Genomic DNA, 16435 nt, shown 5'->3' with positions numbered 1-16435 from the left:
AACCATGTTGCATGTATTACCTGCTTCAATCTGGCTCAGAGGCTTAACAACACTGATTTGCTGTCTTAGTGCTCTTTTCTTCTCCCAGTGGTTGGAGAAGGTGGCATTAGTTTCATCATATTTATTTCAACAAAATGGTCTACTCTTGCAGCAGAAACCAGAGTGGTGCATTTGACAACTTCTGCTGCCTTTCTTGAGCTTTTCTTCTTTGTTTGCAGCCATTCAGACAATTAATGTCTGAGTGTTATGGTGTTATGAGCACAATAACCATAGGTACAGAAATGGATTTTAATTTGGAAAATATTACAATATATAAAATGAAGTCTTATATTCCAAAGTGTGTCTTACTGTGATTGCTGTAGTCTCTGTGGTCTTTTGGATTTCACTGCATTCCCCTTTCTACACATATTACATGTGTTTGAGAACGTCTGCTTCTGTTTATGGAACCTGTAAAGCAATTCATGTATCTAGGACCAAGTCAAGCAAATGATAGTGTCTTATGCAGGCACACTCTGCGAGAGTACACTGAAAAGCGTGTCAGGTAGTGGTATGATGGATGGCAAAGCAGTTCTTCCTTTAAGAAATACTGTGATAGAGGGATGATGTAGGCAGGGACTTGAGCAGTGCATACAAATACTCAGGGACAGTGTAGTATAATATGGCATAGAGGATAGAAAGGCAGAAGTGAGATCATCATTTATACCAAGCATAAAAGATGCTGACTTTATGGATCGTGTTACTTTTCCAGAACATCTCACCTGTATTTTCATCTTAGAGACCGAATGCCCAATGTTAAACTTTTAGTGCCACTTTTCTTGCAGCCTCTTTACGAATAGTTTCATTTTCATTGTCATGATCATCTTCCACATATGAATCAAGAGTAGTGACTCAACCAAGGGTGAAAGATAGAAAAAGGCCATAGTGGTAGGTTATCCAACTTCATAGACTGATGAAGTGATTGAGATCTCCTGGATTTGTGATCTACTGCAGAAAAGTAATCTCTGTTTGATGATCCTAATGATTCTGTTCCTGCCTCTGTATCCTCAGCACCCCTGTATTTTTAGATTTTGTACGTTTCCGAAGTCCATGCCCACATCTTTCTTACCTTTCAAAATTTGTTACATTCTCCATCATACTTAGTAGGTTTATATCTTGCTCCACTTACTGTCATCTGGTTAGAAGCACCAGAACAATGAATAGGGAAGTGACAGATAGTGGGGGTGTTGCTATCCTGTGTAGATTGAACCAAAATATGGACGTGCCCTGAAGTGATGTCAGCCTAAAACTGCAGTCTGAAAAGTGACATTCATAGTGCAGCAGTAGCTGTATAACACTAAGTTCTAAATTAGGTATTAATAGAAACTTAGTCTTTTCTATATATATTTTAACCTTGAATTTTAAAAATGTACATTTTAATTAGTGTCTGTGTGTTTCATGTTGAAAGATTAAAATTAAAAAAAAATGGAGACACCACAGATACTTTGCATTTTAGAAGCTTAATGAATAAACTTTAGATGATTTAGGGTTGTTTATACTGTTTCTGTAAGTAGTTCTGTAAGTAGTTTGGGAGACTCTATCCTTAGGGGGACAGAGGGCCCTATTTGTCGGCCTGACCCTACCCGTAGGGAAGTCTGCTGCCTCCCTGGGGCCAGGGTCAGGGACATTGCCAGGAAGCTCCCCAACCTGGTACGCCCCTCAGACTATTATCCTCTTGTGATAGTCCAGGCAGGTAGTGATGACATTGATGACAGAAGCCTGAAGGCTATCAAAAGAGACTTTAGGGGACTGGGACGGTTAGTGGACGGAGCAGGAGTGCAGGTAGTATTTTCGTCCATCCCTACGTTGACAGGGAGGGGTACGGAGAGGACAAGGAAAGCCCACCTGTTAAACACGTGGCTCCGGGGCTGGTGCCTACGCAGAAATCTTGGGTTTTTCGACCATGGGGCAGTTTACTCAGCACCTGGTCTGATGGCCGTAGACGGGTCCCTATCCTTTAGGGGAAAAAGGATCCTGGGCCAGGAGCTGGCGGGGCTCATTGATAGGGCTTTAAACTAGGTAAGAAGGGGGATGGGGCTGAAGCAAGGATTGTTGGGGCTGTGCCAGGGGGAGCAATGGCAAGGCCGGAGGATAAGGTAAAGGCCCAGCTGAAGTGCATCTACACCAATGCACGCAGCATGGGTAACAAACAGGAGGAGCTGGAAGCCATCGTGCAGCGGGCAGGCTACGACTTGGTTGCCATCACGGAAACGTGGTGGGACCAGTCTCATGACTGGAGTGCTGCGATGCCTGGCTATAGGCTCTTCAGAAGGGACAGGCAGCACAGAAGGGGTGGCGGTGTGGCTCTCTATATTAGAGAGTCTTTCGATGTTGTAGAACTCGAGGCTAGGAATGACAAGATCGAGTCCCTTTGGGTTAGGATCGGCAGGGACAACAAGGCTAGTGTCCTGGTCGGGGTCTGCTACAGACCGCCGAACCAGGATGAGGAGACGGATGAGGAGTTCTACAGGCAGCTGACAGAAGTTGCGAATTCGTCGGCGCTTGTACTCGTGGGGGACTTCAACTTCCCTGACATATCCTGGAAGCACAACACAGCCCAGAGGAAGCAATCTAGGAGGTTTCTGGAGAAAGTGGAAGATAGCTTCCTGACGCAGCTGATTAGTGAACCTACCAGGGGTGGTGCCCTGCTAGACCTTCTCTTCACAAACAGAGAAGGACTGGTGGAGGATGTGATTGTCGGGAGCTGTCTTGGGCAGAGTGACCACGAAATGGTGGAGTTCACTATTCTTGGCGGGGCCAGGAAGGGAACCAGTAAAACCACTGTATTGGACTTTCGGAGGGCTGACTTTGGGCTGCTCAGGACACTAGTTGGTGGAGTCCCATGGGAGGCGGTTCTGAAGGGCAGAGGGGTCCAGGAAGGCTGGGCGCTCTTTAAGAGGCAAATCCTAATGGCGCAGGAGCGGTCTGTCCCCATGTGCCCAAAGATGAGCCAGCGGGGAAGAAGACCAGCCTGGCTCAACAGAGAATTGTGGCTTGAGCTTAGGAGGAAAAAGAGGGTTTATAATCTTTGGAAAATTGGGCAGGCCACTAAGGAGGACTATAAGGATGTAGCGAGGCTGTGCAGGGACAAGATTAGGAAGGCCAAAGCTCATCTGGAGCTCAATCTGGCTACTGCTGTTAAAGATAACAAAAAACGCTTTTATAAATACATCAACACAAAAAGGAGGACTAGGGAGAATCTCCATCCTTTACTGGATGCGGGGGGAAACTTAGTTACAAGAGATGAGGAAAAGGCGGAGGTGCTTAATGCCTTCTTTGCCTCAGTCTTTAGCAGCAAAACCGGTTGCTCTCTGGATACCCAGTACCCAGAACTGGTGGAAGGGGACGGGGAGCAGGATGTGGCCCTCACCATCCACGAAGAACTGGTTGGTGACCTGCTACGGCACTTGGATGTGCACAAATCGATGGGGCCGGATGGGATCCACCCAAGGGTACTGAGAGAACTGGCAGAGGAGCTGGCCAAGCCCCTATCCATCATTTATCAGCAGTCCTGGCTATCGGGGGAGGTCCCAGCTGACTGGCGACTAGCAAATGTGACGCCCATCTACAAGAAGGGCCGGAGGGCAGACCCGGGGAACTACAGGCCGGTCAGTTTGACCTCAGTACCAGGGAAGCTCATGGAGCAGATCCTCTTGGGAGTCATCATGCGGCACTTGAAGGGCAAGCAGGCGATCAGGCCCAGCCAGCATGGGTTTATGGAAGGCAGGTCCTGCTTGACGAACCTGATCTCCTTCTACGACAAAGTGACGCGCTGGGTGGATGAGGGAAAGGCTGTGGATGTGGTCTACCTTGACTTCAGCAAGGCTTTTGACACCGTCTCCCACAGCATTCTCCTCAAGAAACTGGCTGCTCTTGGCTTGGACTGGCGCACGCTTCGTTGGGTTAGAAACTGGCTGGATAGCCGGGCCCAAAGAGTTGTGGTGAATGGAGCCAAGTCCAGTTGGAGGCCAGTCACTAGTGGCGTCCCCCAGGGCTCGGTGCTGGGGCCGGTCCTCTTTAACATCTTCATCAATGATCTGGATGATGGCATTGAATGCACCCTCAGTAAGTTTGCAGATGACACCAAGCTAGGTGCGTGTGTCGATCTGCTCGAGGGTAGGAAGGCTCTGCAGGAGGATCTGGATAGGCTGCACCGATGGGCTGAGGTCAACTGTATGAAGTTCAACAAGGCCAAGTGCCGGGTCCTGCACCTGGGGCGCAATAACCCCAAGCAGAACTACAGGCTGGGAGAGGAATGGTTGGAGAGCTGCCAGGCAGAGAAGGACCTGGGAGTGATGGTGGACAGTCGGCTGAATATGAGCCAGCAGTGTGCTCAGGTGGCCAAGAAGGCCAACGGCATCCTGGCTTGTATCAGAAACACTGTGACCAGCAGGGCTAGGGAGGTGATCGTCCCCCTGTACTCGGCTCTGGTGAGGCCGCACCTCGAGTACTGTGTTCAGTTTTGGGCCCCTCGCTACAAGAAGGACATCGAGGTGCTTGAGCGGGTCCAAAGAAGGGCGACGAAGCTGGTGAGGGGCCTGGAGAGCAAGTCCTATGAGGAGCGGCTGAGGGAGCTGGGCTTGTTCAGCCTAGAGAAGAGGAGGCTCAGGGGTGACCTTATTGCTCTGTATAAGTACATTAAAGGAGGCTGTAGAGAGGTGGGGGTTGGCCTGTTCTCCCATGTGCCTGGTGACAGGACGAGGGGGAATGGGCTAAAGTTACGCCAGGGGAGCTTTAGGTTAGATGTTAGGAAGAATTTCTTTACTGAAAGGGTTGTGAGGCACTGGAACGGGCTGCCCAGGGAGGTGGTGGAGTCACCATCCCTGGAAGTCTTCAAAAGACGTTTAGATGTAGAGCTTAGGGATATGGTTTAGTGGGGACTGTTAGTGTTAGGTTAGAGGTTGGACTCGATGATCTTGAGGTCTCTTCCAACCTAGAAATTCTGTGATTCTGTGATTCCTTAGAATGTCAGTTATGCTGGAATATCTAGAATCACTAGCTGTAATAGAAATGTGTGTGCTCTCACTGAAATTTTAACTTGATGAGATTTGTCATGACAGAAACACTTGCTCTAGGGTAACTGCAACAGAGGTTTCTTGCAATCAAGACCATTCTCATGAAGTACTCTATTTGCTTAAACCAAAAATGATTAAGCATAGTTACTCTTTTTTTTTTTTTTTTTTTTTCCATTCTTGGAAAAGAAAGTTGGATCTTAACTTATATGTTTTCTCCTTTTCCCCACATTATTTTCTACATCCTCACTTTAACATTTAACATGACAATAGCATTTTTGCTAAATATGGAAACTGAACCCTGTAATCATGTTTCTCTTGATATTGGGAAGATTGAAGAAAATGTTTTTGAGGGTTCAGAATAAGTGACTCATTTGACTGAAGAGTGATTATTAATTTAGGCTTTGATTTCCAGCTTTTGGGTTATTAATACTTCAATTGTAACAAAATACGTACATTTTAAGTAGCACAATTTAGAAATAAATAATAAAATTCCTAATTTAGTACTAGTGGTTTTTTTTTGTTTAGTATCTTGATAATCCACAGTATTTTTCCCATGTCTTTCAGGTTCTTGCAACAATGGAACAGCTAGAAAAAGTCAGTAGCTTTCAAGAATTTGTACAAATATTCAGCCAGTTTGGAAATGAAATGGTTGAGTTTGCCCATTTAACCGGTGACCGGCAAAATGTAAGTATTAATAAAAATGTATGAGAAATGTTATGAATATCACTTTTCACCTGCTTCACTAGAAGATTCGTGTTCTTCTGTGATTACTAACTATGAAAAAGCAAAACAATGCTGATGTTCTGTCTCTGAAACCCAAATTTTTCTCCTTGCCCCACCCAAAGTACCTCCTTTGGTTTTAAAGCTTAGCCTGGGGTGTTTGCTGTGTCTGTCTTCCAGAAGCCTAGATGCATGTCATCTGAGATGCGCTTTAGCTTCATTTGTTGTCCTTGGCTCTAGCATTTCTGGCTTGTTACTGTGGTAAAGAATCTGTCTGCTGTTACTTGACAGAAACAATTGATGTTTGCACATAATAAGAGGCTTTGAAAACAGAAGAACTGAAATCTTTACATCATATTAAAGCATCTGCTTATATTTTTTAGTGGTTTTTTTTTTTTTTAATGCTGTTGAATATGCTTGACATGCTCACTTTACAGTGTGTAGGCTGCTGCGTGGTGCTGTTAGTTTTACCGGTAGGAAACATCCCTCAAGGTATTTTTATTTAATGTAATTATAGTTAGTATGCCAGAAATTCTTGAGTCTGGTCAGATTTATCAGCATGTAATGCAAGAATTTCTGAAATTAGCTTTAAAAAACAAACAAAGAAAAAAGTTTTGTTGTTGTTGATTTAGAGTAAATCTAGGATTAATTCCATTCTGTAGACTGTTCCCTTTTCAGCTAGTAACAACTTTGTCCATTCTACATTTTGTATTTTGAGATGATTAATAGGAGTCTTAATGCAAAACGCAAATCATTATTTTTTGTAGAAACAGAATTATAAACAGCAAATTAATGCACTTAGGTTAGGAATTGAGTTTTCTAAACTTAATGTGTGTGATGAGGAGCTTAGACTTCCTAGTAGCAAGGAGATCTAAAAAGTTGCTAGTTCTAAGAAAAAATGTAATCAGCTTATAAGAAGTATTATACAACACATGGGTAGCTGGCATAGGAAAGAACTAGGCATGGTTTCATTGAAAGTCACGTTACGATGCCCATTTATTAACACTCAAAAAACAGTTGGCTATCTTTGCTGCTGGAAAGATCCTAAGCTTCACAAGTTCTTCCTCTTGTTAGTCCCTCTTACATGTTGAGGAACTAAATTTTTGTCCTCTTTATCTCCCTCCCATCCTCAAAACAGTTTGGACTCTAAATTCTTCCCTTTTCTGAACTTTTCTGGAGGTATATTTTAGTTTTGCTGCTATATCCCTCTCCCAGGAGAGTTCTTGGAAAGTTCCTTTACTCAGTACTTTCTATACAGCAATTGTTTTTTAAGCCTGTTAAATTTTTAAACATTTTTATTGATTGGTTTATGGTAAATATAATACTTAAGCAGATAAAAGATACATTTTCTATTTCATTCTCTCATTATTACAAAAATCTGGTGTTTTCTGTCTCTGTCTTTGCCTCTCTTCCATTTCAGACAATATTTTTAGTCTTTTTTTTATTGATTCCTTTCCTGTTTTATAAATAATGCTCTATGATAAGGATAAAGAAATTAGTGACAGTTTATGTAGTATTCTCTATCTCTGCGATCTTTCTTGTTTGAAATCTGAATTGAAAAGAGCCAAGAATAAATGCATAAATTAAAATCCGTCTAAAAGGCAAGTTCTAGATCATAAGCTAGGCTCAAAATAGCTGTTGTCAGATGTCATAAAGACACTTCTTCACAACACGTCCATCTTCAAGAGGGTTTCTTTTTTCTAGTCTCATAAGCAGTAAACAAAATATGCAATATACAAATAATTTTTATTTTGGTGTTTAGGATTTGAAGGATGAGAAGAAAAAGGCTAGAATGGCAGCCTCTAGGGCTGTTCTTGAGAAGTGCACCATGATGCTCCTAACTGCTTCAAAGGTGAGTGAGAATTTACAGTCTCACAAAGCTTAGATAAATCAATGAGTATGGCATCTGGCAGCAGAGCTGACTGTTCTTTCTCAGGTGTACTTTAAACTTCATACTCAAAAATATAAGAGTAAAAAACATGTAGAAGAATATCTTCTGAATAATTCTATGAATTCTGCTTAACACAATAGCACTTTAACAGAAAGAATTTGTTGTATTCTAACACATTCTTTAGACTTGCTTTAGCAGAAATCATTAACTTTGCTTTTTTAAAAAGACTTGTCTTAGGCATCCAGACTGTGAATCTGCTCGTATAAACAAAGATGGTGTTTTTCATCGAATGAGAATAGCTTTGGAACAGGTAATAGAAATCGTAACTGACTCTAGACCAAATGGAGAAAATGAAATGGCACCCATCAGTATATATTCTGGCATCAAAGAATTCAAGGTAAGAATAGAAAAAGTATTGTTTTATACAGCTTAAAAATTAACCCAAAACTAGAATCTTGATTTTTTTTAATTTCATTTTCTTTAGTTACAAATGGTGGAGTTACATCTTTTTAGCCATGTAACTTAAATAAGAGTCTCAAAATGTAAGAGAACCTGACAAAAGGTGATGATAAGTTCACTGATGTGGCCAAAATATACCTTTTGATATTTGCCATTTCCTCCTGGGTTAGAATACATTCAGAATTCTAATGTTTTTTTGTTTGTTTGTTTGATTGTTTGTTTTGAGGTGATGCTTTTAATGTTGAATAAACCTAAGTATCAGGATATCAGAACTTCATTAAAATTGTTGTTGTTGAAGAATCTTTTCTCCATAATTGGTAACATTTTGAAAACTGTGCCCACGGATACTCATCCAAATATTTAGAAGAGCATACTGTCATTCAAAGAAAATGTTATGAATTGAAGTTGTATCTTGTAGCTCTGTGTATTTTTTCTGATAAAGTCTCATCTACATTTCATATTCAGTTAAGAAGAGTTAACAAACAACTGTGTCTTATTTCTTCAGGGTCTATAAAGCACTTTGATTATTTTTTCCCCTCCCCTCTTCAGAATTTGGTTGGAATTTTTGAGAAGTACCCTCAAAGTATTCAATATACTATATGTAAATATTTAGAAAAATACTCAAAACTGATGATATGCATGTGGAAAACCTTCTAAAGATTAAACAAACAGAACACACAACTAGTTTTTAAAACCTACTGAACTGAAAAGCATCATATTGACTGCAGGACAACAATGCTGTTAGATCTGATGAGTGTTTGGGAATTTTGTTTAAAAACAAACAAACAAACAAACAAAATACCCACCCTAAACTGGAGGTCTGATACAACACAGTTGTTGGATTATATTGAAAATATGTGAATACTAAAAAGCACCGAGGAGAAAAATAAAATGTAAATTGATGCATCTGCTTTCCATCACAACAGTATAACCACATAAATTCTCTCTTTTTTTTTTTTTTTTTTTTTCAGAATAAGGTGGAAGGTCTTCGTGAGAATCTTTATTTTCTCTCAAAAGAGAACCTTTCAACAATGCTGGAGGTTATCCTGGAACATACAGAGGACTTCACGGATTCTGCCTATACCAGTCATGAGCACAGAGAACACATTCTGGAGCTGTCTAAGCAGGCTAAAATGGAACTAGAGCAGCTGGTTTCAGTATGGATGCAAGCTGTAAGAGCTTTTTAGCAAAGTAAATCTTTTCACCTCTACTTTTGAAAGAACTTTTTAATGCTATGCTTCCTCTGGTGTAGGAAGAGATTATTGATTGCATCCTTCAGAGTAAGTTAGCTAATCAAGGAAGTCAGGGTTTGTTCTATGTTTCTGCAAGTTCAATACTGTCTTCCCTCTGTCCCAGTGATATTGCTTTACTGATTCATTAACACCTAAATTAGGCTACTCTGATGATAGCCTAATTTTCATGAAGCTGTAAGTGGAAACAAGAAGGCTAATAGAAATGTCAATTCAGTCTTAAACAACTAGGTCTTTTGATGAGGTTCTTCAGAGACTTCAATTGTCTTAATCCCATGACAGTGACCACCATTTATATTTCTGTTCTTCAACAGAATATTGGAAATATTTAAACTACTGAAAAGTGAAATATTCTAAAACTTGACTTTTTTTATCTTTTTTTTTTTTTCCCTGTGGAGAGAAGGGGTGACAAGAGAAAAGATGCCATGACTACACAGTATTTTTGTTCATTCTTTTCAAAAAGGTTCAGTGATGGTAATTTTGCTTTTTATAAAAGAAGCACATTAGGCTTCTCTCTGTTGTTTGTCATACGTTGTTCCTTGAAGACAGTAGAATGTACATGCAAAAGGGTGAGGAAAAACAGAGACGGAAAATGCAGTTTCTGTTCCTGGTACTGACTTCCTTTCAATCTGTTTCCTAAGGAAATGTATAACACAAAATCTTAATAGTCTGAAATATGGCAGATGTGTTCTAGCATAGGATACATTTAATACTGAATGTATTACTTCTGAGAAGGCATTTTTCTTCCTTTTCTCCTCTTTGAATCAGATGTAGCCGTCAGCTGTTCTTAACGTAGTAGTGCAGTTTGAAGAGCATATAAATCTTATTGATAATACAGAGTGTTGTTATTAAAAAGAAGACACATCTAGAATGCTTATTGCATAGATTACAATAAGAAACTAAGACTGTTTAACTTGGGTAGTTCTAAGCTGTATTACTGGTGGAAACTCATCACCTCTAGATGATTTATATGCTACATTTCAGGTGATAGAAATGAGAGCCTAGTACAAAACTATGCATATATATGATCCGTGAAAATATTTGAGTGTGCACGTGTGCTTATGCGTTAAATATTTACATTAATAAATAATCCGGCCCAGCTATGAATGAGGACTCTGCAGTTAAAACAGTATCAGCTCACTGAACCGGCTTTTCATTTTTTAGCTCAGCAGCTTTGTCAGAGGGGGAATATTTTCTGAGGGGCTTAATGGAATTCACATGGAATTGTTGATAATCAAAATACTTTCGTGCCTTGGGATACGTGCACTGGGGGATATGTAGAGCTCTTAGAGTGCCCAATTATCTCCATTTTCACTCATCGTACTTCCTTTCAGCAGGCAGAGTAACTGTGAGTCTTCACCGAAGAGAGGATTTTAAAACAGAAGTGTCTTGTAATGTAGATCAATTTTAAATTATAGACTGGCATCACTGGCCTGCTTGTTTGTATTCTTCTGTGTGAATGCAAACTAGCTGGGATACACCAGAGAATCTAATGCTATTGATTGAAAGTTAAGTGTTTCTGAAATCCTTGCTGTATATGTTTGAGCTTGTAAAATTGGAAGGTAGTGTCCTGGTTTAGGTGTTCCCATAAGCTTATTTGAACTGGAAAATTCTTTCAGATGTGTTTATTGGAAAAAAAAAAAAAAAAAAAAGTTGCACATGAAAGAAACTAAACTAAATTAATACGTAAAAGAATAAAAAAGGACACTGTAGTGAATATAAAATATTATGATCCTTGTGTTAATAAATGATTTTGTGATGTTACTTTTGTTTAAGTAATTTCTGTAAAAGTGCGTTATATTTGAGGGGCAGGTAGCTTTGAGACTTGGAACAGATAAGAATAGCTGAGGAAATGATGATAATAGTTTGGAGGATTTTTTTTTTTCCTTTAAAATAATTGAGACATTTTGTGTCTGTGTTTATGTAAATTATTCTCTGAGAGGCTAGTGCTTTTGCAGCTGTGGCCTTGTTGAAGGTCCCCACCTTGGATAATTGTTTCCAATATCTTATGGATGTGGATGCAAACTCACTGCTACTTTTCCCATTGTATGTGTTTTGACATTTGTTTTGTTCACAGATGGGTATTTTTTTGTAGAAGTTGGAGCTCTGTCTTGAAGCTAACTCAACAAAATGTAGCTACCATAGCTTTTTAAATTAGACAATGATCTAAAGTCTTACAAGGATGCTGCCTTTTTTTAATTCAATATATATTTAATATAACTTTTTAGGTCACACTTTATTTGCGAAAGGTGTTTGTTGATATTAAATAGGAAAAAAAATGTTACTTTTCTGTATAAACATCCTAAAGTAGGTTTTGGGAAGCTTTAAATTTTAATGAAATGCTTTGCTGAAAAGAGGTCAGTGAGATTCAGAAACAAAATTTCTGTTGAACCAAAACAGTCAATTAGCTTTCATCACTATTAATTTTAGATTTGATTCAGCGATAAATACCTCTATAAAGGAATTCTTCAAGTAAAATCTACACAGGATATGCAAATGAAAACGTTACATCTAGAACTAAATAACTGTCTTCTAAAGAAACTTGAAGTAATGTGTGAAGGTGGTATTTACTATGTGGGTTTTTTTTTTTGTGTGTGTGTGTGTATGTGCACATAATTTATTGTCTGCTTGCTTTCTTTGGCTTGTAGCAAAACCAGAAGACCAAGGATCTTATGGAAGACTTGGAAGTAGCCATTTTAAAAACATGCCAGTGCATGAATGAACTTAAAAGAGAGGTAAGTCCAGTTTAAACAAACAAAAACTGAAGAAAGCCTTGCATTTTTTACTTTTCAGATATGAAGTTGTAAAATAGGATCCTGGATCTGAAAACACTAGTATCTATTTATAGATAAGAATAGCCAAATCAGAATTACATAAGCGAGCTAATATGTAATCACCTTCCGTTTTATTGCTTATAACTGATTAGAAATCTGTTGGTTGGCTGGCTCTGACAAGAATCAAATAAAAAGGTGTTTGGTAGTAAGTACCATGTATGTAATTGTTACTTTGAATGTAACGGCTAAATTTTGCTTGTATATGCCTGCAAAGTACATATATATAGTATACGCTTAAATGAATAACTTAAATTCGTTGTATATGACCTCCTCTATTGACTTCTAAAGCAGAAGTATGTTATGACTATGCATTATACTGAGGTATTTTTCTGGATAGTTGGCAGCTGCGTATGTGCTCGTTGTAATCATTCTTTTCCTAAATGCAAGCGTGCCAAATGACACCAATCTTTACATACAATATGAGATAGCTGCCTCATTTGGCATGTGGGATGGATTGCACTTATTGATCAGGGTCCCACCTTACCCCCTCTCCCTTTCTCTTTATGGATTGCATTGGTGCCTTGTCGGTTCCACAGATTTGAGCCAAATAAAGAATTACCGGCTGTTGGCAGCTTCTGAAATATTTGAAAAGCATTCAAATATCTTTTTAAAGTCCTTCCTACTATTATTCCATTAAACAGATGGCAAAATGAACATTAAGGATAACAAGGGTTTCTATACAAGCCTACAGAGCAGCACAATGATGTTGGATGTTAGAGAGACTCAGTGAACTTGCTCGGACTGTGTTCCAAGCTGCTTTAAATGGAAATACTTGGCTAACAAACCACTTTCAGCTGGTTTTGTTACCTCTCACATGCTAACTATGGCTGCTTAAAAATCATGCTGTTTATTTTTTAATAGAGGCAAAATGAGAAATTTGAACCTGTGGATTATAATAATTCCTGCAGCTGTCCTAAAGATTTGAACTGTGTTTCAAATCTATTTCAGGTACTGTTAAGCTCCTTGCACTTCTGCTGCTAGGCAGTGTGTTGGGCCCCCAGGAAAAGGAGTATACATAATCTGTGCTCTTTGACTAATCATTTTTTGCTTTGGTCATTGTTATGTAGTAAATCAGCAGCAGAGCCTTTCTAGAGTGACATTCCCCTGTAAGACTGTCCTTTCTGGGTGACATTGTTCCTGTGTACTGAATGAGAAGGAAGGATTCCCAGTCAAAATAGTATGAAACTATGTAATTAAAGAGATCATAAAGCTAAAGCAGCTGGCATATAGTATGTAGAAGAAATTACAAATATTGTGGATTTTTTTTAGCTCCATAAATGTAGTTCTTACCATACTGTCCTGCCCACAGACTTCTATTTGTGAAAACACCATGCAACAAATAGTACATACTCATTACACTTACGTTAAAGAACTTTTTCGGATGCCAATAAAAGAAAATTACCTCTGTAAACTAGCTAACAGAGGTGGCATAAAATATAAAATAGTGGGTTACCTATGCCCTGTGATTTAGTCCCACATTATGCAAGTGAAAGTGTATGAAGCTATTCTAGAAATTGTGGAACAATCTGAGTGGGTTTGAATTTTTAAACTAAAAACCCTTAGTTTTGTATGCCTTGATTTTGTGGCCTGTAAAGTACAAAAGCTTTCTTAGTGAGAGCTTTTTAAAATGTGCAAGATTAATGCTAATCAGTAGAAAAAAAATTAGAGTATTATGTTATTTATCTTGTTCCCTATGCAGTGATTGGATTTGTATCTGATCCCAGAGTAGCCAGAGTGTTTGGTTGAGGACTGTCCTGCCAGTCTTTGACTTCTGGTGCCATCAGTCAGTAAAGAGGCTCTCTATTGATGAAATTAAATACTGTGACACTAATTTAAATGTTCTAATAGCCTGGGTTGCTGAGAACACAATACAACTTTGTTATAATAGCATTTCCCCACCTCTTGTCACTTTATGAAAGAAACTAGAGGTACATTCCTTCCCTGAGATCATTTTCCTGCTTAATGCTCTGAAGCAGCATTAATATAAGTACATTTCTTTTTTAGATCATGATGAAAAGAATCTCTAATGAAAAGGTAATCACAGTGTAGTCTATATATAAATGAGAATTGCCAGCTCCTACTTCAGCATTATAAGTTGCAGATATCCTTTCTTCAGAGCTCACTTCATATCAGAGATTAGCAGTTTGTGCTAATTTTTAATGGCATGCAAGCAACACCATATAAACAGTTCATAATACATTGTCATAGCATTATTTCTTCCTGTTAAAAAGTAGTAGAAGGTTTTAAGGAAACAATCCGGGTTTCTTGCATTAAATTAAAAAAAAAAAAAAAAAAAAAGGAAAGGAGAGAATCAAACATAACCTCTTAATTTTGGACTGCGTAGGAAGTACTCAGGGGAGACCTGTCACACTCTACAATTACCTTAAAGGAGGCTATAGCGAGGTGGGGATTGGTCTCTGAAGCACCAAGTGGTAAGACAAGAAGAAATGGCCTTAAGTCGTGCCAGGAGAGGTTTAGGTTATGTATTAGGAGAAATTCCTTCACTGAAAGGGTTGTAAAGTATTGGAATGGACTGCCCAGAGAAGAAGCTGAGTCACCATTCCTGGAGATCTTCAAAAAACTTGTAGACATAGAGTTTAGGGATATGGTTTAATGACAGTGCTATGTTAAGGATTGGACTAGATGATCTTAGAGGTCTTTTCCAACCTAAATGATTCTATGATGCTGCATAGTACTACGTAGGGGAAGGGAGGAAAACAGGTAGACTCCAAGGGGAAAAAATACATATTCTAGAAAACATCTTATTCTTTCCACAGCCAAGGCTCACTGGCATCACATTATCAAGGTCTTTGAATTCATAAGAACTTGAAAAATAACCTTCTTGAACAGCCAAGTGTGTTGTATATTCAATGCAATCCAGTAAAGTGAATATTACAAGACTCAACAATCACAAGAATGCTCTGCTATTTCTAAAACAGGATGCTGTGTTTGTTTTACTCATGTTTTTAAAATGGGACTGGTTACAGGGCATAGGTAAAGCCGGTATGACTAGTCCCTAGAACTAGCAGCAGCTGTTGCTGATAGCTCTTGTCAAGCAGAGTTCTTAACAACACAATTTGAGCAGATCCATGAGTCTGAAAGTGTCCGGATTTAAGGATGCATTTCAAAGGGGAGCTTTTCCTTATTTGTTGGGAATGTAGGGTAAGAATTTTTGAGACTGCTCAAAGATCTATCTCTGGCCTCAAGCTCCTTGCAGAAAAGGAGGTTTTTACTTTTCTAAAGCTGTGTCACAAGCCAATTGATTATTTTCAAGCTTTTCTTTGCATCTCTGGAAATTAATTGTTGGAAATTTAATTTCTAATGCATTATAGATTCAGATGCTATAGCTTTTTTCTGTTAATGTATGTTCTTCATGAGAAGTAGATTGGTCACTGTGCCATGCTTATGCTGAACTTTGTGCCCCGTGATTTCAGGCACCTGTTTTTTTTCCAGCTGTAACATCATCAGAAAGCAGCTGTGTTATAATCTCATGTCCTGACTCTGCCCCGCTGCTCTTTTGTTTCTCTTCATGTTTGGTTGGGTTATTTTTGAGAGTAGTAGATTATATATCTTTGTACTTTGAATAATAACTGAAGAATTAAAGCCCCAGGCTATCTATGAGCTTTTATAGAAGTAAATTGTTTGCTTCTTGAAAAAATCACTTGATTTTTAAGTTGATTCAGTTTGATACTGGGTGCATTTATTTCCTTCCAAGGTTTATCTCTCCTTTTTTTAATGCTATTCAAGGTCCACGGTGCAGCAACATCTCTGGCAGCAGATCTTCTAAAATACCATACAGATCATATGGTTCTCAAAGCATTAAAAATCACAGGAGTAGAAGGAAATCTAGAAGCTGTAGCAGAATATACTTGCAAGCTATCAGAGCAGAAAGAACAACTTGTCGAGGTGAGTCCATGGTTGCTTTGATTTTATAAGGCACATAGCAAATGTGTGGCTGGATTTGTCTTAATCTATTTTTTTAGGAAGGCTATGGTCTGTTTTTTTTTTTTGTTGTTTATTATTATTATTTTCCTAGCATACTGTTGAATTTTGTGGTGTTCTTGGTATGGTCTGAGCCAGGTGTGTAATTGTAGCATATGGCTGTTGTAAATGGGGTGTACATTGTACGGTCTTACCAATTCTCCTCCTAGGTCTGCACTTAAATTCATTGTTTGACTTGGTGTTATCTGTATGCATGTTTTGGGGCTAAAGTATTCATGAAAAAGTAGG

At 39.0% G+C, this 16435-nt stretch overlaps 2 protein-coding genes across 2 annotated transcripts in view; one reads left to right on the top strand and one right to left on the bottom strand.

Moving 5' to 3' along the window:
• The window catches only part of ABITRAM (actin binding transcription modulator), a 50758-nt gene that overhangs the window by 13537 nt on the left and 20786 nt on the right, over nt 1-16435 (bottom strand). The window lies entirely within an intron of this gene.
• CTNNAL1 (catenin alpha like 1) overlaps nt 1-16435 on the top strand; it is a 56537-nt gene that overhangs the window by 22698 nt on the left and 17404 nt on the right. Inside the window, exons 4-9 of the mRNA XM_038175727.2 lie at nt 5616-5735; nt 7534-7623; nt 7889-8059; nt 9093-9293; nt 12020-12106; nt 15953-16111. Coding sequence (XP_038031655.1) covers nt 5616-5735; nt 7534-7623; nt 7889-8059; nt 9093-9293; nt 12020-12106; nt 15953-16111 — 828 coding nt within the window. The remainder of the gene's footprint in view (nt 1-5615; nt 5736-7533; nt 7624-7888; nt 8060-9092; nt 9294-12019; nt 12107-15952; nt 16112-16435) is intronic.

Source organism: Anas platyrhynchos, chromosome 2 (genome assembly GCF_047663525.1).
Source record: "Anas platyrhynchos isolate ZD024472 breed Pekin duck chromosome 2, IASCAAS_PekinDuck_T2T, whole genome shotgun sequence".
In the NCBI taxonomy this organism is placed as follows: Eukaryota; Metazoa; Chordata; class Aves; order Anseriformes; family Anatidae; genus Anas; species Anas platyrhynchos.
This window is presented reverse-complemented; position numbering and strand designations above follow the sequence as displayed.